At 46.4% G+C, this 23,258-nt stretch overlaps 1 protein-coding gene across 1 annotated transcript in view; it reads left to right on the forward strand.

The window, feature by feature from the left end:
- Positions 1-22,833, forward strand: part of LOC142994858 (receptor-type tyrosine-protein phosphatase delta-like) — a 50,907-nt gene extending 28,074 nt beyond the window's left edge. Inside the window, exons 3-21 of the mRNA XM_076145733.1 lie at positions 1,663-1,808; positions 2,963-3,104; positions 7,519-7,707; positions 12,251-12,259; positions 13,033-13,143; positions 14,647-14,916; positions 15,161-15,270; positions 15,529-15,726; positions 15,822-15,947; positions 16,043-16,190; positions 16,327-16,472; positions 16,568-16,712; positions 17,760-18,062; positions 19,112-19,305; positions 19,871-19,897; positions 20,593-20,710; positions 21,205-21,792; positions 22,188-22,282; positions 22,573-22,833. Coding sequence (XP_076001848.1) covers positions 1,663-1,808; positions 2,963-3,104; positions 7,519-7,707; positions 12,251-12,259; positions 13,033-13,143; positions 14,647-14,916; positions 15,161-15,270; positions 15,529-15,726; positions 15,822-15,947; positions 16,043-16,190; positions 16,327-16,472; positions 16,568-16,712; positions 17,760-18,062; positions 19,112-19,305; positions 19,871-19,897; positions 20,593-20,710; positions 21,205-21,792; positions 22,188-22,282; positions 22,573-22,833 — 3,326 coding nt within the window. The remainder of the gene's footprint in view (positions 1-1,662; positions 1,809-2,962; positions 3,105-7,518; positions 7,708-12,250; positions 12,260-13,032; positions 13,144-14,646; positions 14,917-15,160; positions 15,271-15,528; positions 15,727-15,821; positions 15,948-16,042; positions 16,191-16,326; positions 16,473-16,567; positions 16,713-17,759; positions 18,063-19,111; positions 19,306-19,870; positions 19,898-20,592; positions 20,711-21,204; positions 21,793-22,187; positions 22,283-22,572) is intronic.
- The last annotated feature ends 425 nt before the right edge of the window (positions 22,834-23,258 follow it).

Raw genomic sequence — 23,258 nt, forward strand, 5'->3', positions numbered from 1 at the left:
TCTCTCTCTCTCTCTCTCTCTCTCTCTCTCTCTCTCTCTCTCTCCTTCTCTCTCTCTCACTCTCCCTCTCTCTCCCTCTCTCTCTCGCTCTGTCCCTATTATCTCAGCTTCCCTTGTCAGGCATTTTTTCTCGTCCTCTCTATCTCTCTATCTCTCTCTCTCTCTCTCTCTTTGCCTCCCTCTGTCATATTTACAACCTGCTCTATATTTTGACTCATTCTTCCTCTCTTGTCTCGTTCACGCGCTCTGGTTCTGCTCACCCCTCCTGCTCTTTCTTTCTCCCTGTATCTCTCTCTCTCTCTCTCTCTCTCTCTCATATTCACCACCTGTTCTTTTCCTCTCCCACTCCCACCGCTGCCGTCGGTGCGTCCTCCTCACCCTCCTTTATCTGTCCCTCTCCTCACTCCTTCCTTTCTTTTCCCCGCCTCTCCTCCCTCGCACTCCTCCGCTCTGTTCTCCTCACTCTCACTCTCTCTTTCTCCGGGAAGCTTAGCTATTCTGCCTCTCTCCATTTAAACGGCAAAAAGCAATTTCTCTCCCTTTGTCAGGGCGTTTGGCAGTAAGCCCTTAAGTAGGGATTTTCTGGTTTGGTTGGAATACCATTAGTAGGCGAGCTGGCGGTGACGTGCCATGACTGACGTGCCGAATCTTTTTGATGTCATGATGTCACAATCTAGCGAGGGCCGGAGTTATGATATTGTTGGCGTCCCAGGGAACAAGGGGCTTTAGTGGTAATGTCAGGAGTAAGTCTTCATAAATCCTTTATGGCACATAAATATTAAGCTCCTCTGGCGATACAGGAAGAGAGGGAGAACACGGCGCAGCGTCCGCACACTGAGAGACATGCACTCACTTTGGTATATATAGATGCATATACTGGAGATTCCTGAAGCTTTAACACTCGTGTACGGCCCGTGGGTACATACAGGCACACACACACATACACACACATACACTCCACCCGCTTTGGTGTGCAACATTCCTCCAATCTTTTAAAACAGTCCTTGCGAATATAGTATCTCTCTCTATTCTCGCTCTCCATTCAGCTGCACGCTTACACACACGCGCACACACACACACCTGGCGCTCCCCACTTACACACTCTTTACTACTACACCAGATATGTCACATAGTTGCAGATGTGCAGATTACAGCGCTATATTGCATGACGCTTAAGTGCATTCAGAAAGAAAACACACTCATACATTAGAGACTGCGTGTGTGTGTGTGTGTGTGTGTAAACATTTAGATGGCATATTATCTGTAGATCACACAGAGTGGTAATGGCATTGTGATTTGTTGCGCTATTAATGTCCTTCAAAACACTTTTTATCTACATTTATTCACATGTGCACTTATGCATACAGACACACACACACACACACACACACACACACATATATAATCCTATCTTTGTGAAGCTTATAAGATTGATTTGTTGTCAGAAAGATGTGACTTTAATGCTCTGTAATGATCCTGTTTAAGGTTGTAAACGTGTGTGTGACTGGATCTTGTGTTGTGTTATCGTGTCATTCGTCCACATTTACACACCTGAGTAAGACAGAACACACTCTCACACCTCCACATCACTGTGTCGCTCCAGTACAGCAGAGACCTACGCCGGTATGACATTAACCCTTCGAACGCCTCTCCCCCATACAGCACCCCCAAGATTCACACGCACTCCTGACGACCAAACAGGGGTTCAAGGGGGCGTGGCTTCTTTTGTGTGCCAGGCCACAGGAGACCCCCAGCCCAAGATAGTGTGGAACAAGAAAGGCAAGAAAGTCAGCAACCAGAGATTCGAGGTACGGTGTGTGTGCGTGTGTGTGTGTGTGTGTGTGTGTGTGTGTGTGTGTGTGAGAGAGAGAGAGGGAAGAAATTGTAGCTTTGTGTCCTTTTTTATGGGTGTAATAACTTTGAAATGTTCATCCCATAAAGTATTGTATACTGAAAAGGGAGCGTGATAACGGCCCTCTGCAGAGTCGGAGGCTGCGTGTGCCAGACGGTCACATAAGGTTCTAAAGGAAACGCAGGGAGGGAACTGTGGTGGTGTCAGACCCAACTGCTTTTTATCCACCATTGTTTGTTTTTATGTTAAGAGATGAAGATTAAAAGTTGATGTGATTTGCGTGGCGTTATCTACTGTTCTACTTTCATTTAAAGGAGAAAACACTGGAGCAGATCCAGATTAGGTCAGTTTGAGATGGCAAACATCACCTAAGTTATTGGAGCTCCATGCCAAACGATGCCTCGGCTGCGTTAAATTAGATTCTTATCGGCTTTATTAGTTTCCCTGTGCACCGGAGTACATATTTAATTCTAAATGCGACGTATATAAACCTAGACTTCCCAGGGTTCTGTCCACTGTCTCACTGAGTCACGGTGCCGGTTTCTTTTCCTATGAATTCAGTCGGCTGAAAAACTTAAATTAGTTCAGTTTTGTTTCATGTATTAAACTTATCTAAGGCCCTTTTCTGTAAAATACACAATCCGGCAGGGCTGAAAATTGAAGCCGTTATTAACACGATAAAAATAGTTCTTGTCCTTACCGAGGGAATTGAGCGCTTCTCGTTCCCTTCTTCTTCAGCACAGATAAAGTTACATTTAATCAGCGGATGCTTCGTCCAGTTTCCACCTCAAAGATTATGTTAATGTGCCACGTGATTGTTTGGTGGAGATCTAGTCTCTGCATCCGCTGACACTAAGGATTTAACGGAGCCGCTGCTTTTCATATCTCCCCAGCCTCCGCACGCCCTCGGCTTCTCTCACGTCTTAGAACAAAATGAGACAAGACTTTCAAAAACAACCCCAGCCAAAAGAGAAAAGGGTTTCATCCCGCATACTGGAAAGTTGGACGCCAGCGCAACAGCTGAACACACAGAACGAGTCCATGCTGAAAAAAGCCTCACTGGTTTTTGTTGAGGAGGGTTTTTATTAAATACGTTCTTCCCAAAACCAGGTAATAGAGTTTGACGACGGGTCCGGCTCGGTCCTGAGGATCCAGCCCCTGAGGACCCCTAGAGACGAGGCAATTTACGAATGTCACGCCTCCAATGCAGCGGGAGAGATCACTGCCTCCACCAGACTCAGTGTGCTACGAGGTCAGTGTAAACACACACACACACACACACACACACGCAAAGCAGACTTTTTTAATGTTGCAAAAAAAACTATAAACCAGTATAAATCTTCCCCCCATAAGGAAAGGATAAGTCTGTGCATCACCTAATTCACTTCTTGCATGCAAATCTGAATGAATATGTTCTGACTTTCTTAAAATTCCATATTATTCAAATGCATGAATTCGTCTACAGCCCTAATTTCCATGTATAATCATATCTGGTTCCACGGCGTTGTGTCATCATAAAAGCGTCTTTCACAGAAGAAAAGAGGAAGGTTGGAAGTGCAGGCGCGCGCGTGTGTGTGTGTGTCAGGCCGGAGTCGGCTGAGGTGGGCGCTTATGTTCGTGTTAGCGGGAGTCCATTAATGCAGATAGTGATGTTAGTGTGGATCTGGAGTCCATTAGGAGAACATTATGTTGCCGAAGCTCAAGAGTGTCTTGGTGAGTGAAGCTGCCCGAGTGTGGATAATCACATCGCTTGCCTTTACATGCTGGTGGAGGGGGGGGGCGGATTGTGCAGCCAATTGTTCTCCCATCTCCTCTCTCTCTCTCTCACACTCTCTCTCTCTCTCTCCTCTCTAAGGGATAATTCACATCATCTACGGTTGCTTCCTCTTTGGTCTCCTCTCCTTCTGGCTCATCTGTCTGTGTTAGGTTTTTGTTTCACCCTTTCTCTCATACTCTCATCTCTCCTTTTCTATCCTCTCTCTCTCCCTCCCTCTCTCTCTCTCTCTCTCTCTCTCTTACACACACACTCACTCTCTGTCTCTATCTGTCCACATGGGCACTAGGTCCACTACACAGCAACCTCTAAATTATTCACATCAGACCACTCTTTGCATCTTCTGTGCTGTTCCGCTCCATCCATCCAGAGTTTTTCCTGTCTCACATGTTGTCTCCACATGTGTGTGTGTTTGTGTGTGTGTGTGTGTGTGTGTGCAGGTGTGAATATTTGCATGTACATCTGTGTGCTTATGTGCCGATTTTTGTTTTTTCCTGCCATTCCTGATGCAAACTCCAATCTGCTTTTCTCCAATCTTTGCCTTTATTGAGAACATGTGCTCACTCACTCACACACACACATACACACACACACACACACACACACACACTCGAACTTGCCCTCAATCTAAGACAGCCAGTCTTTATGTAGTGATTAGTCTCTTTGTACTCCTCTGAGGAGTCATTGTGTTGTGGATGAATAAGAGGCCACCTGGGAGCTGCTAATAGCCCCTGATAGACTGTCAGTGCAAATGTCAGTCACAAACACACAGTCAGAGTCACACACGCGCGTGCACTCACACACTCACACACACACACACACACACACACACACTTTGCATATGCACGGAGTCTTGTCAGTCATGTGTCCTCGTCTCCCCCTGGCTCTGTAAGGAGACAGCTCCAGTGACTGACTGACTGACTGACAGGAGGGATCCAGTGTTAAGGTCAGCCGGCTTAATTACTGAGGATTAGAACCGAGCTAATTGAAACCTTGGCTTGCAGTAAACGGCCCTGATTGGCAACGGCTGAAATAATAATGAAGTTGTTGCACATGTATGTGCTGTAGGCTTCGGTGTACAGAGAGATGGGAGTTAGGCGTCGGCTGAATTTGTGTGTTTTTGTCTTTTATTTCAACTGAATCAAGCTCAAATTGTAATGAAGATGCAAGACGAAGTTGTTTTAATTATTCATCTCATCTTATATTTATTCATATACTTTATTTATTCAGTTTAGGACAAATGAAACTAGTGAGATTCTTATTGAATTATTCAAATATTATGATTCAAATGCAACAGTTGACTTTATTCTGTGTTCCAAACAGATCGGCGTCATCTCCCTGCAAACTAATGCAAACTCTGCATACTTGTGTGTGCATATTGGGAGTAATCTAAGCAGACACAATGGGGTTGTGATGAAATACTGGCACACGTTACCCAAGGCGAATAAAAACACGCCGCATTAATACATTTTTGCAGCATTATTCACACAAAGATGATAAGTATTGCAGACCTGTTGCTGTGTTGTGAGCTGTTGTCCAGCTGTGGGACATCTTAAGCCCCTCCCTCTGTGTCTGAGTATCCCTTGAGCCAGGCATGATTGACAAAAACAGGTTTGTTTGCAGGTGCACTTCCACTCTGCCTGTCAACATCTGGGATTCCTATCCAGCCGCCAGTTCGGGCTTTAGTTCCCACGGCCCCCGGACCGAGTTACGCCTGCTAGGTTCACACATGACAAATTCATTGAAAGCAGCAGTGTGTAGGTTTGATTTTGGGGTCTTAACATAAAGAGGACAGTGTTCCCGCAGACGTCCCCCCGCCCCCCCTCACTGTGGGACCGGGCTTCTCTATGAGCTGTGAAATTATGTGCAGCTCTCACCGTGGAAACGCTGATGTGGGACGCTGTCCAAATAAAACAGTGCGATGTGTTGGAAGGCGAATCAACAAGGGAGCGTAGGGTTACGCATCTGCTATGACCTCAGGGGGTGCTTAACTGTTCCGTAGCTCAGTCTCACACTTGCACACACACACACACACACACTCACACATGCACTGAAACACACATTGGTGTTACTTACACCTGTCCTCATGATGGATGAGAAAGAGAAAGGGAGAGAGAGGGTGTTGTGTGTGTGTGTGTTTTCTGATGTGTGTGTGTGTGTGTGTGTTTTCTGTGGGGTTGGGGAGAGGGAGAGGGGGTCCCGTTAATATGTGCATCATCTCGTATCACGAACGCATCTCCTCACTTATCCACTCGCACAATAAACACAAAAGGCCCGTGCGTCGCCTACGCGTATATACGTTTACGTCCCACCGCTCCATCGCCGGTGTTTGCACAAGACGCCGAGGGGCAGAAAGACGAGCCAGAGACGGACGATCCAGGGCTAGCAGGGTTTCAAGAAATCTGCATCGTCAATGTTTAGCGAGGTGTCTCACCCAAAGGTAGATGAAATAGAATGCGTTATTCCTGTCCCACATGGGGCCGGCTTTGAAGTGAGCGTAGGCCCTAATGAAAGCGGAGAGATTCTGGATTGTTGTCATGCCGTATGGTTCCCCGGTGTTCCTCGCTCTTTTCTTCTCTCCTCTCGCTCCATTCGATTCTACTCGCACTTTTACCCTCTTGCCTCCCTCCCTTCCGACACACACACACACACACGTGCAACGAACACCTTCTCATCTTGTAGTCCTGGTTTATTATGTCCATGTTTCCATTTGTCGCTATTGTGATTGATCGAAACCGGAGCCGTTAAAAGGCCACACACACGCTCACACAGGCGGCGTCTCGCGACCTGTCGGCTCCGGTTCGATGGACCGGCACCAGAATTAGCATCTCCTCGGCGCGGCTCAGCGCTAGGATTTCCCGTTAATGAGCCTCTGTGTGGTTGAGAGGGATAAAGTCACAAGGGATTCTGGATAAAAATGAAAAACAGGCCGCCTTCTACATCAAACCCGGCAGCAGCAGCAACGTATGCGGGCGTGTGTGCCTCTCACTCATCTGCTCCCTTTTCACCCAGTCTATCTTTATCCAGTTTGTTACAGATGACTCACCGAGCTGACATTTTACCTTGCTGCAGCTAAATCGAGCCTTAAATAAAGTTCTCCTCCACCTTGACTCTAATTGAAGAAGAAAGCCGCTCTTCAGTCTGGCGTCCCTAACACTCCTCGACTCCAAACTGCCACCGAATAAAGCCGGGCCCTACATCTTTGATTGGCTCCCTGACAGCAAAACCACTTTAAGTGTTTTCACCTTTTTGAGCTCTACTCCCCGAAAAGGCTAAAGTCAGTTTGTTTTGACTCGTCTCGGCTTTCTGATTCCACGGTAGAATATTGTTTCATGTTCAGTTGATGCCTTTTCAAATAGCAGCGCCCCCCCTGTGAGCTCCTCTGAGATGGTTTGCTAGGTGGAACGTTACATATTCTCTTTGACCTCATTATTATGCGCTTCAAAAGACCTGATTTACGGCTCCAATCTGACGCAAACCAAATCTCTCTATTTGAAATTATTCTGACCGTTGATCTGGGGAATTTCAAAGCCAGTTCGGCGTCGGTTCAGTGTCTTTCAAGTCTAAAAACAAAAAGTGTATATGATGTTATCCTTTGAATTAAAGGCAGAAAAAGCTCCTTTTGTTGTCGTTGTACCGTTTATGTGACACATTCATGTCTGAGGCTTATTGTGGGCGGCGAAGCCAACACAAAGATTGTAATATATCCGTGGAGTGAATCCTATCAAGCCTTGTTCTTAAACTCCTACATCATAACAATAACAATAATACATTTCTGGATCTTTCCTGAACATACGAACCAAACAAATTTCAGTGTTTTCAGCAAGCACGCCGCTTTAAAGTGGAGGGTTGTGAGCCGTGTTTGACTCCTGTGTCTCCCGTGTCTTTCCAGAGGACCAGCTGCCCTCGGGCTTCCCCACCATAGACATGGGCCCCCAGCTCAAGGTGGTGGAGCGCTCTCGGACCGCCACCATGCTGTGTGCTGCCAGCGGCAACCCTGACCCAGAAATTACCTGGTTCAAGGATTTCCTGCCGGTTAACACGTCCAATAACAACGGGCGAATCAAGCAGCTGCGCTCAGGTAACCACAGAGTTTATCCCCTTAAACCCGCCTTTTATTTGTACCTCCAGGTTTTTTCCTCCCACGTCGCTTTTATCCCTCCTTTAATATCCACTCCACTTATCCTCTGTCTTTCCCCCCTCTGCCTGTTTTGATTTTCTGCTCCTCCAATGCCCTTGTTCACCCGTCCTTGTTACTGTTCCATCCTCCTCCTCCGCCGCCTTTGTGCGGTGGTTACTGGCTGTACTCCTCAGCTGCCCCACTCTGCTGCTGTGGTATGAGTTGACTGTGTGTGTGTGTATGGTCGCCCAACCTCCTAAACTCTTCCAAGGCCCCAAAAGTGAATCCGACGCTTCCCAACTCTCTCTCTCTCTCCGCATCGCTCTGAGGTCTTCCTCTGCAAATCGCCATCACGAAGGGTTTAACATGGAAAACTCCCTCTCAGAACGTCTGCAACCAAAACGCATCCGTCTATTTATACTCTGATAAATTGCTCTACTGACTTCATTTGCGAGTTAAACCCGGGCGATGGTGGTTTGCACAGAGGGAATGGCCTCCTGCAGATCGCTCACTGCTGTGACTTAACAGTCCAATAACTTTTTTTGTTCTTTCTCATTCCCACGGATCGGAGCGTGTGTTGCGTGGGTGTTTGAAATTGACTGGCAGATCTTCCACGTTATTCAAAGTGAAATTATTAGCTCTACTCAAAAGAGAAGCCCAAAGATTGTCGAAGAGATTCTGTGACAGTCGAGCCACGCAATCCGCTCCCAGACCGTTTCTCTGTAGCCACAGTAGTTCTCTTCCTTGCTTCTAGGGACCAAGTCTGGACCCCAAACCCCAACCCCCCCTTTTTTTTTTGTGATTGGACTCCCGTCTTTCTGGCTTCCTCCTGGATAACGACCTCTTTGCTTCACTGTTTGTTATGTTTTTAATCTCTTGCTAAACCCTCCACTGAGCTTGATCCCCCCTCTCTGACCTTTATTTTTCAAAAAAGAAATTAAATAAGGATTTAAGCAATTGTTACAAGTGAGAATGTCAGGCGCAGATACCTGGTATGTTAGTCCTGCTCTTTACAGAAATAGCTTTGACTTTCATGATCCTTTTTAGCACACATTTCTGTTTAGATACTCAATATTCTTGACCTTTTTAGGAGTTCCAGTGCTTTTCAGGGTGTTTCTACTAAGTCAACTCCTTTGTGTAACCAATTGTGGGATTGTAATGCCATGTCTGTGCTGTTTCTTTTCTCTTTGTATCTTTTTAACCACAGAGTCCTTTGGTAAGTGCTTCTGTTCCGAGGCCCACACCCTCACTGTCCACTTCTCTATATATACTGTACACTAATGTCACTGTTGCTGCTGCTGCTGCTGCTCACCTTGACAATACTGATGTGTTATTAAAATGCATGGCATGCATTTTACTAACAGTCACACAACCAATGGTCACACACAGACTCAGATCATTTGAAGCGCACAGTCGCAGAGCAATCGCACCACAAGGCTCACACACTCTTACTCAGTGTGACTGCTACAAACAACACACACACACACACACACACACACACACACACACACAGACATCCACACACCCTCACCTGTGAACCTGCAGCCTTTCCACACCCCTCCCCACCCCCAACCCCTAAAGAAAAACAAATGACTTTCTCCTCACACTCACCTATTACTACTTACTTCTCCACTTCCTCACTTATTCAATTATTCTTTCTCTCACTCACTCACTCACGCTGTCATTCACTCACCCACTTACTCACGCCACTCTGCTGTCTAGAGTTACCAGGCAATACGCCGTCAAATCCGCGAGGCTTTGCCAGACAGCTAGGGCCTCGCTGACGAGATGGTACAGTATAGTTAATAATAATATTACTAATAATGATAAGACATTATTATACCACAGCATAGGTGAGTCAGAGGAAGTATTTTTAAAAATCCACCCTTTCTATACTCTCACACTGTTTCATCACTCAGACAAATACGTGGATTTAGTTGTCACGGTTCCATCATGCCCTGTATTTGAACGACTCGTTTCTTAATCAGGGAGGAAATACTTGAACACTGAAATCGGCTACAGTTGCGTAACCTAGTTCTGTTACTCTGAGAACATCAGTGTCAATCTATGCCTCGATCTGTTCACATGATCGTTATGTCGTCTTCAGCCGAGTCTAATTCAGGTTTAAATGTAGAGTATGAAATATTCAGCCTGCTCCCGGATTGACCTCTGTTTTCTCTCAGCCTTCATTTCCTATGTTTAGTTCCCCCCAAAATGCTTTTTGATCACCACCGGAGAACCTGCCAGAAGTTTTTGGCAATCTTAACGCGCAGCTGTTTTGATGTTTTTCCTGTGAGAAAGCTTTCAACTCTCCCCGCTCTCACACAAGCGCTAGCTGTGACTGCGGCTGCGCTAGCATTCTGGCGGACGAGGCTTTGTCGAGATTTCCGGACATCTCTCTCTCTCTCACATCTGTGAATGTAGCAGGGAGGTTAGAGGGTTTGGATTTTCAAAGACGGCCCCAGGTTGTTTGATTCCGGAGGGCTGACACATAAACCTGACATTTACTGCTGATGTTTGATATTGTTTCCGTCAAAACTTCATGTTGACATGATGGGATGATGCTTAGCTCTTGCCAGTTATCTCAGGGATATGTAGAAGCAAAATACAACCAAACAATGAAATCACTGCCAGTTTTGGTGTTGTGCTGCCTGTTTGCTTTAACAGTGTTCAAGTGTTGGAGGGTGGATAAGTAGTACTCATACGTCTAATAATAGTTATGAAGGTTCTCATTCAGCCAGTTCATTGGAGATCTAGCAGAAATAATCAAGGCAACAGGACTTTTCAGACATTTTTAATCCTCAAGTGACACATTTACATGATCGTGACATTAACATTGGCTCCACGTATGTTAGGAGTGTTCTCCATCGAATGAAAAATAGATATTACACTAAAATTGTAAATGCACGCAGTCGTAAAGAATTGCATTCGTTCCGAATCAAGTGAATGCATTCAGAACATTATTAGCTGTTCAAGAACTAGATGAGGATCACAATCACACTGAGTAGAATCACAGAGCCAGTCCACCTCATAGAGACCTGTACGAGTCCCCGCAGGAGAACTTGTGGGACACGATAGAGTCGTGCAGACACCTCACCTCCTACAGCCACATCTGCCCCTGCTGCAAACCAATGAGATCCAATCCTTATAGCTCTGTCACTGTCTGTCCCTCTGTCTCTCTAGTGTCTGTCTTTCTCCTCTCAGGCTAATTCTGCCTTTAATTGTTCTATCATTCTCTCTTTATCTCTCTCTCCCTCTCTCTCTCTCTCTCTCTGTCTCTCGCTCGCTCTCTAAGGACCTATATTTTGACTCTTTCTCTCTAATTTTGAGATTCTCCCCCTCCCCACTCCCTTCCCCCATCCCCCCCCAAACTCCCGACCTTTCTTTCAGTATCCCTCCCTCCTTCTCCCCGTCTCCTTCCGTGGTACTAACATTTTCTTCTTCTTCTTCTTCTTTAATCTCGTGCATTCATTGCCCACTCAGGTGGCACGCCCATACGAGGTAAGACTGCTGGGAGGACCGACATGACACAGTGGCCCGATTCCATTCCTGACCCTGGTTCCTGCTTGTCTCGTAGATCTGGAAAGCTCTGGGCGGGTTAATCAATATGGCCTCAGTCCAACAGCGGGCCATATTGGTGACACTTAACCAGCCGCTTCAGCTATTAAAGAGATACATGGCAGTAGGAGCGAGAGGGGAATTGGAATTGAGCAAAGCAGTTCATTATACTATGACTTTTAATCACATCCCCTCCTCCATCTTCCATCATCTCTCGATCCCTTCATCCATCTCGGCTTCAACCTCCCCTCTAATGCAGAAACCCCGTCATGGCTTCCTTCCTCCCTCCGCCATCTTGTGATCTCTCCTTTGGTATCCGCTCATTTTCACATCACTTCGCTTTCCGTGTCCACTTTCGTTTTTTATCGCATGTTGTGTTTACGATTTGGATTTTGACCTCTTTGTTGCTCAGTTTGGAGGTGAAAAGCATTCTATCACCTCTCCCTCCCGTTTGGTTGTTTGATTGATTCCTTCATTTTCTTATTTTTGATTTTCTTTTGTGATCTGAGTTTGTTTCTTCTTCTTCTTCTTCTTCTTTTTTTTTGCGGGGCTCTTGACACCAGCTTGACCCCGGACTCTCTTCCTACCTTGTCTATATTTTGCCAAGTCAAACGTCCCAGTTTTATTTTCCCCTCCCAGCTGTTATGCGCTAAGCCTGACAAGTCCAGATGGCGAAGACTCGGACACACAAATGCAAAGACACGCATACACACACACACACACACACACACACACACACACACACAAGCATACGCCACATTTATCCACAGTTTTTTACCATCCCTTTCTCTTTTCTCTCTCATCACCGATAAAAAGCCCCAAACAACCACTTTTTGATAAAGTTTTTATGGGCGCTTTTTTGCCTCACCATCTGTAAAGAAAATACATTTTAAAAAACCCTCTTGTTGACTTTTTTTTGACAGTTTTTCTATTTTCAGGCAGCGAGAAAGCGTCGGTCCCCTCCCAAGGCTTTCCGTATGTCGTTCCTTTTTTTTCACCTGTTGGCCTCCACCGAGGTCGGTTGATGTCTTTGCCTCCTATTGGGTGTCTTTCACCCGACATCACACTCCTGATCCCATTGGTGGATCCGAAAGGGTTTTGAAATCTTATTGCCATGGCGATAGCTTTAGTCATCATGTTGTCCTTGAAAGCCAAAAAGAAAAACATGAATTGCTCCTTAATATAACAGCATCTCAGTTTCCAGCGGTGAATCTCCCAAATACGTTGACGTTGTGAGTGGATGCCGCCACGTTTTTGGCAGGGCCGGTTCCATTTGTGTCTGACTTGCATGGAGAACATCTGTCTGGTTTTTTGCTGTAGGCTTTCTGTCAGTGCTTTTTTTTTACTTTTTTGGTTTTCCTAAAGCTGAGCGGTGTGTTTGGACAGATTTTTACTGACAGTGACAGAGACGTGTTGATGTGCATTTGCCCACCCCCTGCCCCCCCCCCCCCCCCCTCCCCCCTTTTTAGCCTTGTCAGCCTGTTTTTGCTGAAACGTCCTCAGTCGATCCAGACTCATTGACTCTTTATGCAGCTCTTACCATTTCTGTGTTGATGTGTCGCTGTACGCTGCAAACAATTACTCGATACCCTCCCAACTTTTGTGTGATCGCTCTTCTCTATTTTCCGGTGTGACTCTCTCTCCTCTTCCCCCCTCTCTCTCTCTCTCTCTCTCTCTCTCTCTCTCTCTCTCTCCATCCTCATCCCCCTCGCCCCTCCATCAATCCAGGTGCCCTCCAGATCGAGATGAGCGAGGAGTCCGACCAGGGAAAGTACGAGTGCGTTGCCACCAACAGCGACGGGACACGCTATTCCACCCCGGCTAACCTCTATGTCAGAGGTAATTGGGGGATCTTGTAACCCGGGCAGCACAATCCAATACGAGCGTGTGGATTTAAAGCGTAGACGCATGTAAAGCTTTTGACACTGACTGTTAAAGACGTGCATTTATCATGTTAATGCGATATGACGCTGTTAAACCTGCTGTGTTGAATAGTGCTTTATCGTAGCGCCAGATACTAGCGAGTCATAAAACAGGATGGTTCTAAAGAGGGAAGCTCCCCCGTGTCAGTTAAGGGTGGGCTGAATATTTCACCCGGGCCATTATTCTGTCTGCCTCGCCTTCTTAGCCTTTAGACCTCAGAGAAAAACCAAATCATTGTCTGGTTAAGACTTGTGTTTCTCTCCCTGCATCTGACAGACACCTCACCTCCTCAGGCACACTTTCCTTCAACACACACACACACACACACACACACACGGACATATACCAACCAAATGTTTGAATCTTGTAGACATTTCTGTTCCCGGGGCCTTTTTGCTCTGTTGTCTGCCTGACAGGAAAAAAAAGGGGGGCTTTAAACAGTTTTGCGTGTTTTTCTGACTAACAGCGCTCCCAGGGATGAGAAACACACACAAACACACATCTGTGCCATACACAAGGCAATATACGGATAAATAAACATAAACACACATGTGCGCACACACACACACACACACACACACACACACACACACACACACACACACACACACACACACACACACACACACACACACACACACACAGACAGACAGTTATTGAAGTGAGCTTGCAAGGCCAGTAGCATCAGTGAGTGTTTGACAGGCAGCCTGTGGACGCCGCTGCCTCACACAGGAAGTCTTCTCTTCTCTATCCTCTCACTCTCGCTCACTTCTTTCTTTCTTCTTTCCTTTCTTTCTTTCTTGTCCCTTTCTGCCTGTTGTCACCTTGCTGTATTCCTTTGTCTAACTCTGCCTTTTCCTATCTTTGCTCCTCTTCCGCCGCCCCGTCCTCCCTCTGCAGAGCTGCGAGAAGGTTGGTACAATAACAACTGTGTGGCTCCCTGAGTCTCTCCCAAGAGATCTATTTCTTGCATTAAACTGAATTTAGTGATTTTTTTTTCTTTAACGTATGCCACTGAAGGTTTAAAGCCGGCGGTAGCTTCAGATATACTGCATCCTTTTTCTTTTTTTTTCTCCTCCTGTGAGTGCATGTTTGTTTGCTGTGAGGTTTTTTTTTTTTGTGAGCTTCTTTTGTGTTTCAGTTCATAAAATATTTAATGGAGCACACCTAAAAACATCATGAATTAAACATTGAGAAATCACATGCACCCTCACTGTGGAGTACAAGATTATCTGAATCCTTGCAGTCATATTTGAAATGCCATAAAATTTTCATCTGAGCGCACGGTGCTCGACAAAAAAAAGAATCATCGTTCAGCGTTCCCACCCTGAAGGTATCGACCTGTACGCTGCGTCGCACATCACCAAAGTGCTCATCGCCCTCTCTTTTCTCACCTCTCTGCTCTCGCCGCCCTTCCAGTACGCCGCGTCCCCCCTCGCTTCTCCATTCCCCCAGCTGACAGCGAGATCATGCCAGGAGGGAATGTCAACATAACCTGCGTGGCAGTGGGTTCGCCTATGCCGTACGTGAAGTGGATGCTGGGAGCGGAGGACCTGACACCCGAGGACGACATGCCCATCGGCCGGAACGTCCTGGAACTGACCGACGTGCGGCAGTCGAACAATTACACCTGTGTTGCCATGTCGACTCTTGGCGTGATCGAGGCGGTGGCACAGATTATTGTCAAAGGTGAGTTAGTCAGTGTGTGTTTACTGAGCCGTAGGGGGAAGGCGTGCGAGAGAGGAAGTGACTTTTCCTCCAGTTAGACTGTGGTTATTACTTTTAAGAGCTCCACATTCTTTAAGAAGGAAAAACTTCCTCTTTTATGGATGGGTAGTGTTGTAAAAAGAAATCATTTCCATTAAATTCTCTCTCTCGCTCTCTCTATATCCCTTGCTCGATCTCTCTCTCTCTCTCCCTCTCTCGCTCCCAGCCCTGCCAAAGGCCCCTGGCATCCCTGTGGTGACAGAGAGAACTGCAACAAGTATTACTCTCACCTGGGATTCCGGCAATCCTGAACCTGTCTCCTACTACATCATACAGGTGTGTGTGACAGATTCCTCCACATCCGCTTACACAAAGTAGCAGAGGAGAATTTCCCATCTCAACTCAAAACTCAAACTCAAAGTGACACAAAGACAGCAGCTCCCATGTGTGACCTCCGTAATCGATTATGTATATTTGTTAGTTTGTAAAGAGCATTCTGCAATTTTTTACTTATTTTCCATGTAGTTGACTAATGCAGATGCAGCCGTAAATACAGTACCTCTCTTGTCCCTCGTCCCCTCTTTTTGTCTCCAGTACCGTGCCAAAGGCTCAGAGGACCCCTACAAGGAGATTGACGGCATCGCCACGACGCGCTACAGCGTGGGCGGCCTGAGCCCGTACTCCCACTACGACTTCCGGGTGGCGGCCGTCAACACCATCGGCCAGGGCCCCTCCAGCGAGGTGGTGGAGGCACGCACGGGCGAGCAGGCGCCCTCCTCACCTCCCCGACAGGTCAGAGCCATGACTTGACTGGAGATTATACGTAGAATGTTGTGAAGCTTTAATGTCAGTGAGTTGCTGAAGTTCCCCCCCGTTTGCCCCTCCAGGTCAGGGGTCGTATGCTGAGCACCACAACAGCGATCATCCACTGGGATGAGCCAGAGGAGCCTAACGGGCAGGTGGTGGGCTACAGGGTCTACTACACCGCTGACAACACACTGTCAGTCAACCAGGTGTGTCTCTGTGTGTGTTACTCATCTCATGAATACGTGCGCCTCCTGGCCGCTCGCTGTGTTGATGCCTTGTGTTGTGTCTGTGTGATGTGCAGTGGGAGAAGCAGATGGTTCGCAGCGCCAACTTCATCACCATCCAGGGTCTGACCCCTAACAAGACCTACTACATCCGGGTCCTGGCCTTTACCTCTGTGGGGGACGGACCTTTATCCCAGGACCTGCAGATCATAGCCAAGACTGGAGGTGAGGGTATAATGCCAAGCTGTGTGTGGGAGGATTTACAAGGTTCCAACTAATCGGATCTCTTAGAATGAAAGAACATGTACTGTGTGTGGTCAGATCCTATTTTACTCATTCCGCCTCTTCTCTCTCTCTGTAGTTCCATCCCAACCGTCTGATTTCAAAGGCGAGGCCAAGTCAGAGACCAGTATCCTGTTGTCGTGGGTGGCCCCACCCCAGGGCGGCCCTGACAACCAGATCACCGGGTATGAGCTGGTCTACAGACGAGCAGACGACACTGAAGAGGTGAGGAGGATACAGATACATTGGTAGCACAGAGAGGGATGAATGGATGCCATCTCACCCCGACCTCTTCCACTCTTCTGTCGCTGTGCGTTTAGAAGAAGGTCAGCTTCGAGCCGAACACCTCCTACCTTCTGAAGAACCTGAAGCCTTTCTCCACCTACACCTTTCAGCTGGCTGCCAAGAGCAAGCACGGGATCGGGGCCTACACCAACGAGGTCTCCATCGATACGCCGCAGACGCGTAGGTCCCACCGCGCCACCCGCTCTGTGTGAATGTGTGAGCGTGTGTGAGAGAGAGCAAGAAAGTGAAAGAGAGAGACGGATTTCATTTTTTGACAATGCAGAATAGGAACTCAATGTATCTGCTGTACCTCTAGGTCATAGTGATCTGACCACAACATATTCCTATATCACAACATCAGTATGAGCTCAAACATTAGTCAGCTGGCGTCTTGGCTTTTTTGCATTGTCAGAAAGAAGTCATCATTCGTCTAAACTAGAATCTACTGTGATTAAGGCAATGCAATTATTTCATAATGAACGTAAATACCATTATCAGATCAAGAATTGTCCTAAATCTGAGTAATTTACTTGAATTCATTTACTCAAACATATAGGAATCCGTTGTCATTGTTGCCTTAATCGCAGCACAGACATTAGCTACTACAGACATTAGCTACTATTAACTGTAGCGTGCATGTAAACAAACTGACTGCCCTCGGATTTGGCACAAATATCGCCTCAAAACATTTTCAACAAGTAACAGTTTTGAGCAACTGGCTGCTGAGTGACATGTTGGCGATCAATCTGAGGTCTGTGAGAGATTCGGTATCAATGAGGTAAGAGCCAAAGGTTTGTAGATAGAGAGCAGAACTCTGTCATGGATGGAGCACAGAGGCTTGGTCTCTCAGGACAAGTGCGTTACAGGCAGGTATGTGTGTGTGTGTTTTGTGTCGCATCCTCTTTTTTTTGTTTAACTCATTCACTCGATTTCATTTGTGGGCCATTTCTATCGAGCGAGAATTGACACTCATCGCTTCAGTACGTTCGTTCAGCCATCTTTTTGTTGTAGCCATGCTGTAACTTTCTTTAGAGCTTCCCTTCGCCAGTGTTTTGTTTTCATTTGATGTTTCTTTGTCTTTTGTTCTCTTGTCTTTCGTCTGCTGAATTTCATTCCCTCAAAAAAAACCTCCTCACCTCACATCACCACCCATCCATAACAAACCGCACACATCCAAACACATTGACTCAAATGATCCCCGCCTTCCTTCCAAATCTGGCCACTCAGTCCCCTCAGCGCCCCCCCAGGACATCACATGCACCACTCCCAGCTCTACCAGCGTGCTGGTAAGTTGGACGCCGCCCCTCGTGGAGTTTCAGAACGGCGTCATTACGGGCTACGCCATCCAGTACTCCACCACCGAGGGCAACAAAACGTCTAAAAGGATCGACGGGGTTCCGCCGGGAAGTTCCCCGTACCTCCTGGAAGACCTGGAGAAATGGACCGAGTACGGCTTAACGGTGCGAGCGCAGACGCACGCCGGGGACGGACCTGAAAGTTTACAGCTTCTTATCCGCACCGAGGAAGATGGTATGTTCCCCCACGCCTGCTTTCGGATGCCCCGCCCCTCTAGGAATGGCTCCCTCTAACCCACTAACATCATACTAACAAGCTCAAAGTGTCCTAACATAACCCGCCTCCTCCACGGGCCAGAAACAGCTTCTCCTCTGCCCCTGAGCTGCAGTCCTTCACGGATGATGAATTTGAACGAATAATCAAACCCTCAGATTCTCCTTTATTCCCTCATACCTGCCAGAGCCTCCATCACCGTAAATAAAGATCCTCTTGTTCTTCCCTCGCTGCTGCTCTCTCCTCTCAACAGCAAACCTCCTTCTTTCTCCAGCAGCGAATTCTTGCCTCCTTTCATTTACCATCGCCTCCTTCCGCATTTTGCCTTTTCTTCTAAATTGTCGTCCTTTCCCACCTTCTGGATCGCTTTTTGTCTTGGAAACCCTTGAAACTACTAACAGCCCTGAGATAAGCTCGACCTTGGCCTTGTCTTTCTTGCTGTCCGCCCACCCCGACTTACAAATATTTTAGTATCTCTCACTTAACTAATCTATTGAATGTTTTTCCGTTTGGTCATTTGTAGCGTTTTCAGCAATATGCTTTTGCAAATCCATACGCTCATGTTTCAGAGTGGTTAGCCGGGGGTCAGTGAGAGGTGCCTTGAGTTTTTCCCTCTGAGAGGTTTTGTGTGAAGCGTACGAGCAGTGTTCTTGGCAAAGAGGTTTTTCTTGATAACAGTATTTCTCTTTGACTGCCTGCCACTGTTTATCTGCCCCGGGCAACAAATCCTTTTCTATCTGCCTTTCTTATCTTTCTCTACATTTGCTTCCTATCCTCCACTGCTTTTTTATCCCATGTTTTTCTTCAAGCACTTGTTTGTTTTTTTTGTACTATTTTGGCTTTTTTCCCCCAAACATCAGAACAGCTTTACACTTTTCGGAGGGATTTTTTTTTTGTATCTTCCCGTGCATTAAGTCTGTTTTTGATAAACAAAGTGAGGGCCTCTGCTTGAGAGGTTAGACTGCCCGTCCCCTATGATGCTTGACATCTGTCCCGAAATGCATTTGTAGTTCCCAGCGGTCCCCCGCGAGGGGTGGAGGCAGAGACCGCGAACGCCTCGGCCGTTAGGGTGACATGGTGGGCGCCGGCGCCCGAACGGCAGCACGGTCAGATCCGAGGCTACCAAGTCCACTATGTGAGGATGAACTACGGGGAGCCTCAGGGTCAGCCATTCATCAAGGACATCCTCATTGACGACTCTCAGGTAACACAGCCGTATACCGCATCTCCTTCAAATCAATGCTTTTGTGAATGAGCAGAGTCATTTAATAGTTTGGCTAATGCCAGAAATAAGTCAATTTCCTCCAACAGCTTGATGTTACATGGATGTACTGAGTGATGACATTCAATCACAGGCTCGGTTCAGCAATGATCATTACAGTAAAGAGCTGCTTAAAAGGATTTCATAAAATGTGTTTAACAAATGTACTCATCATGTGAATACAGAATTATGAAATAGAATTATAACTTTACACATTTAATCTAGATACTATTATGTTTAATTTACATGTACATTGATTTATCACTCTATACATTGCTAAGGCATTGAAATGGTATAATGATTGATTGAGCAGAAATCTTGAATGATGGTGAATATTATTATGATTATTATGTTGTTTGATTATTACTTTGAAAGCATTTTTAAAGGAATACCATCAACTATTGAGGGCAGACAATGAAGGATGAAGAAGGAGGATAACCCAAAACATTCACTCTATTTGCCTCTCTTCTCTTTTTCATTCTCTCCGCCTCCTCCTTCCGCCGCTCAGTGGGAACATGGCGACTCGACTCAATATGTGAGTGACCCCTTTTTTTAAAAAAACACATTACTTAACAGCGATGACAATGATGAAGCACGTAGAGCATGTTTATGAGACTGTGGCATTAAAGTCTCGGAGGACTTGAGCTGGGTGCTTAAAAGCCAGCATGAGGTCCCTGTTTCATTTCTGCTTCCTCTCTTTTTAATAACAGACCCTAGAAAAAAAACACAGAGTTTTTTGTGTCATGACCCATTATTAAAAAACACAGAGGTTATTTTTCTCACCGCTCGCTAAAAAGGAAAGTATTGTGGTGTGTTTAGATGAAGACAGAGTTCAGGGTTTTGCATTGTTAAATGAGGTACGCTCAGTGCTGAAAGGGAACCACATCTTCAGCTGTGTTGAGATAATTTGATAGCGTTTCTTTTTTTAGTCCTCATCTTTGTTGAGACGATACGAAATTGTATTCGTACGGTTTTCCAGCCGCAGCAGCTGCATGAGCGACGAAAACAAAGAAAAGTAACTTCAAAGTTTCTATCTCGGCCTTAGAAAATGGCTGAGAATCATTGAATACTTTTTTTATATATATAGTTAGATGGTATGAAAAGAGTCGTACAGTGAGTCCGTGCCTTTTTCACCAGATTTCACTTAATTACATTAATAACGTCAAACCCTCAGTGATGACCTTTGACTTGGTGTTTGCTGAGCGAGCCTCTTTGTGTTGTGCTGGACAGGAGGTTCTGCTCGGAGACCTGAAGGCTGACACGTCCTATTCGGTATCAGTCGGGGCGTACACGGCCAAAGGCGACGGCGCACGCAGCAAACCCGTTACTGTCTGCACCGCCCTGCCACGTGAGTGACAACACACACACTTATCAGAGGTTAGACAGTAACCGCTACCTCACACTGCAGTATTTATGTGAGGTTCTTGTACTTACATGTGTATCACATAGGCTTAATGTACAGTATGACACCTTTACTCAACAGCTGTGGGTTTGTTTTTCACTCTTATCCCTCAGTATTATCCTCTATGGTGTTGCTACTTTGAGTATTTCTAGGACAGACAGTTATAGAGACATACAGAAAGACAAAAGAGAATGAAGGCACTCATACACACACATGCTAACATCTCTACTAATGATCTTTAACACAACAGCCTCACTAATGATCATTAGAGGCCATTAAATCATTGAATGGGTTATGTTTTTATTCTGCTTTGCCAGTAAAGGGCCATTCATTTCGCACCATATTAATCACTTTGGCTCTTTTGCATAAGGTTATAAATAATGTGCTTTGTAATTATCCTCTAATTATCATTTTCTTTTCTTCGTTCTGTCCCCCCCCAGTGCCTGACAAGCCCAAATTGATGGTGACTGCTACCGAAGCTAGCACCGCTCTGCTTCAGTGGTACCCTCCACCCAATGCTCCCACCCCACTCCTGGGTTACCGCCTCACGTTCGGCCGTATCGATGTCCTCCCCTTCACGGTGGTGGAGTTCCCTGCCAAGCAGGACCATTACACCCCCCAGGACATCCACAAGGGAGCCAGCTATGTGTTTCGACTCTCTGCCCGTAACAAAATGGGCTACGGAGAGGAGGCAGTAAAGGAGGTGACGACTCCTGAAGACGTTCCCAGTGGATATCCGGAGGGTATCGTCTGTGAGGAGGCTTCTGCTGCCTCTCTCCGGCTGGCATGGAAGTCCGTCCCCCTAATTGAGCAAAATGGGAGAATTGTGAAGTATTCGGTGCTGTACAAGGACATTAACAGCAGAGGAAATGCCTCGGAAGTTGTGGTGGCAGCTCCCAGGTCGAGTGTTTTGTTGGAGGCTCTGCGTGCCGATACAGTGTTTGATGTCAGGGTGTGCGCGTTCACGGCTGTCGGCCCCGGGCTGTACAGTCCCGGTGTCCAGTTTAGAACACAGCGGGTGGACCAAGGTAGGACACAATGGCACTCACTTCACTCACCCATCTTCATCGCTCAGAATCCAAGACATGCATCAAAAACATTTTGTCTCACACTGTACACATACACATGTGCATATGTCCCCCACATATACACACTCTCTCCCTAAGTGTCCTTTTTTGTTGTCTTGTCGCTGTAGTCTTAGACCCCACGTCCTTTTCCCAAAACAAGGTAAGAGTCTTGGGTCTTGGGAATATCTGTCCGGTCCCAATGACAGTTTGTTGACCGGAGCAAAGCCAGACTAACAAAGTAGCTAGTTTGAGACTCGTACGGTTGGATTATAAACAGGTAAGACTATTTTTGACTCAGCAGTGAGACTGACGGGACCTGTGGAATCATATCAGTGTGTTTTGTGTGTTTTTCTTAGTTTTTGCTACCAACTTTCGAGTAAAGGCTGCAATGAAGAACTCTGTCCTGCTGTCCTGGGAGATCCGGGATAAGAATCCTACTCAGCCTTTCACTGTAAGTTCTTTAGAAGTGGATGTTCTCTATGTAAGGCTCAATTTACATTTTCATAATATAGTATCAAATAAAGAAAATCAGGAATGTATTACTCCTTTTCTATTTTTTGAAGAAAGAGGGGAAAAAAATTGAAATTCTGGCACATCTCTCCATTTCTTCATTATTTTCTTTGCAGTTCTCCGTGGATTTGCACTTTGGCTAAATTATTCCTGGCAAAAAATTGGTTACTCTTGAGTAAAACTGATTGCCATGTATTATGCGATTTAACCCTGTATTCACTTCCTGTCCAGATCCTGTATGGTAAGGGCCAGTCAGTGGAGGTGGACGGCAAACAGACCCAGAAGCTGATCACAGGTTTAGAGCCCGACACCCAGTACTCCTTCCTCCTCACCAATCGAGCCAACAGTGCCGGGGGACTGCAGCATCGTGTCACCGCCACCACCGCCCCCGACATCCTGAAGACCAAACCGACGGTGGTAGGGAAGACCAACGCGGACGGCATGGTGACTGTGCAGCTCCCGTCGGTACAGACCACCGCTAAAGTCAGGTAATGATGATGATGATGGACGAGTGAGAAGGCGTAATTAATTAACACTTTTAATGAATAGAGCCGAGAATTTTCTTTGACGCTGGAGTGTTTTTGAATTTATGGGCGACAAGTGCAGAATTCCCTGTAAATATATCGTCAAATGAATCATTCCACAAACCCTGCGAGATGATTTGACTGTTTCCTTCCTCGCTGCTCTGTGTTTACGGGTCTATAAGGAGGGATTTCTCTGAGCTGGCAGCAGAGCAAGTCTGAGAACTCCCACATGCGCCGGGCCAAATGAAAGCTCAAAGCTGATAATCTCATCTGCTTTTTTGGAATTGGACCCACAAACAAATATAGATACCGAGTGAATGCAGCCCTTAGTGTTCTGCCTCAATCTGTTGTTACTCATGTGTTCTCCTAACCATTTTGCTGGGTTTTGTCCCC

The sequence above is a fragment of the Genypterus blacodes genome, unplaced genomic scaffold, assembly GCF_046128005.1.
Source record: "Genypterus blacodes isolate CSIRO-AG114 ecotype Tasmania unplaced genomic scaffold, CSIRO-AGI_Gbla_v1 ptg000030l_1, whole genome shotgun sequence".
NCBI classification, from domain to species: Eukaryota; Metazoa; Chordata; class Actinopteri; order Ophidiiformes; family Ophidiidae; genus Genypterus; species Genypterus blacodes.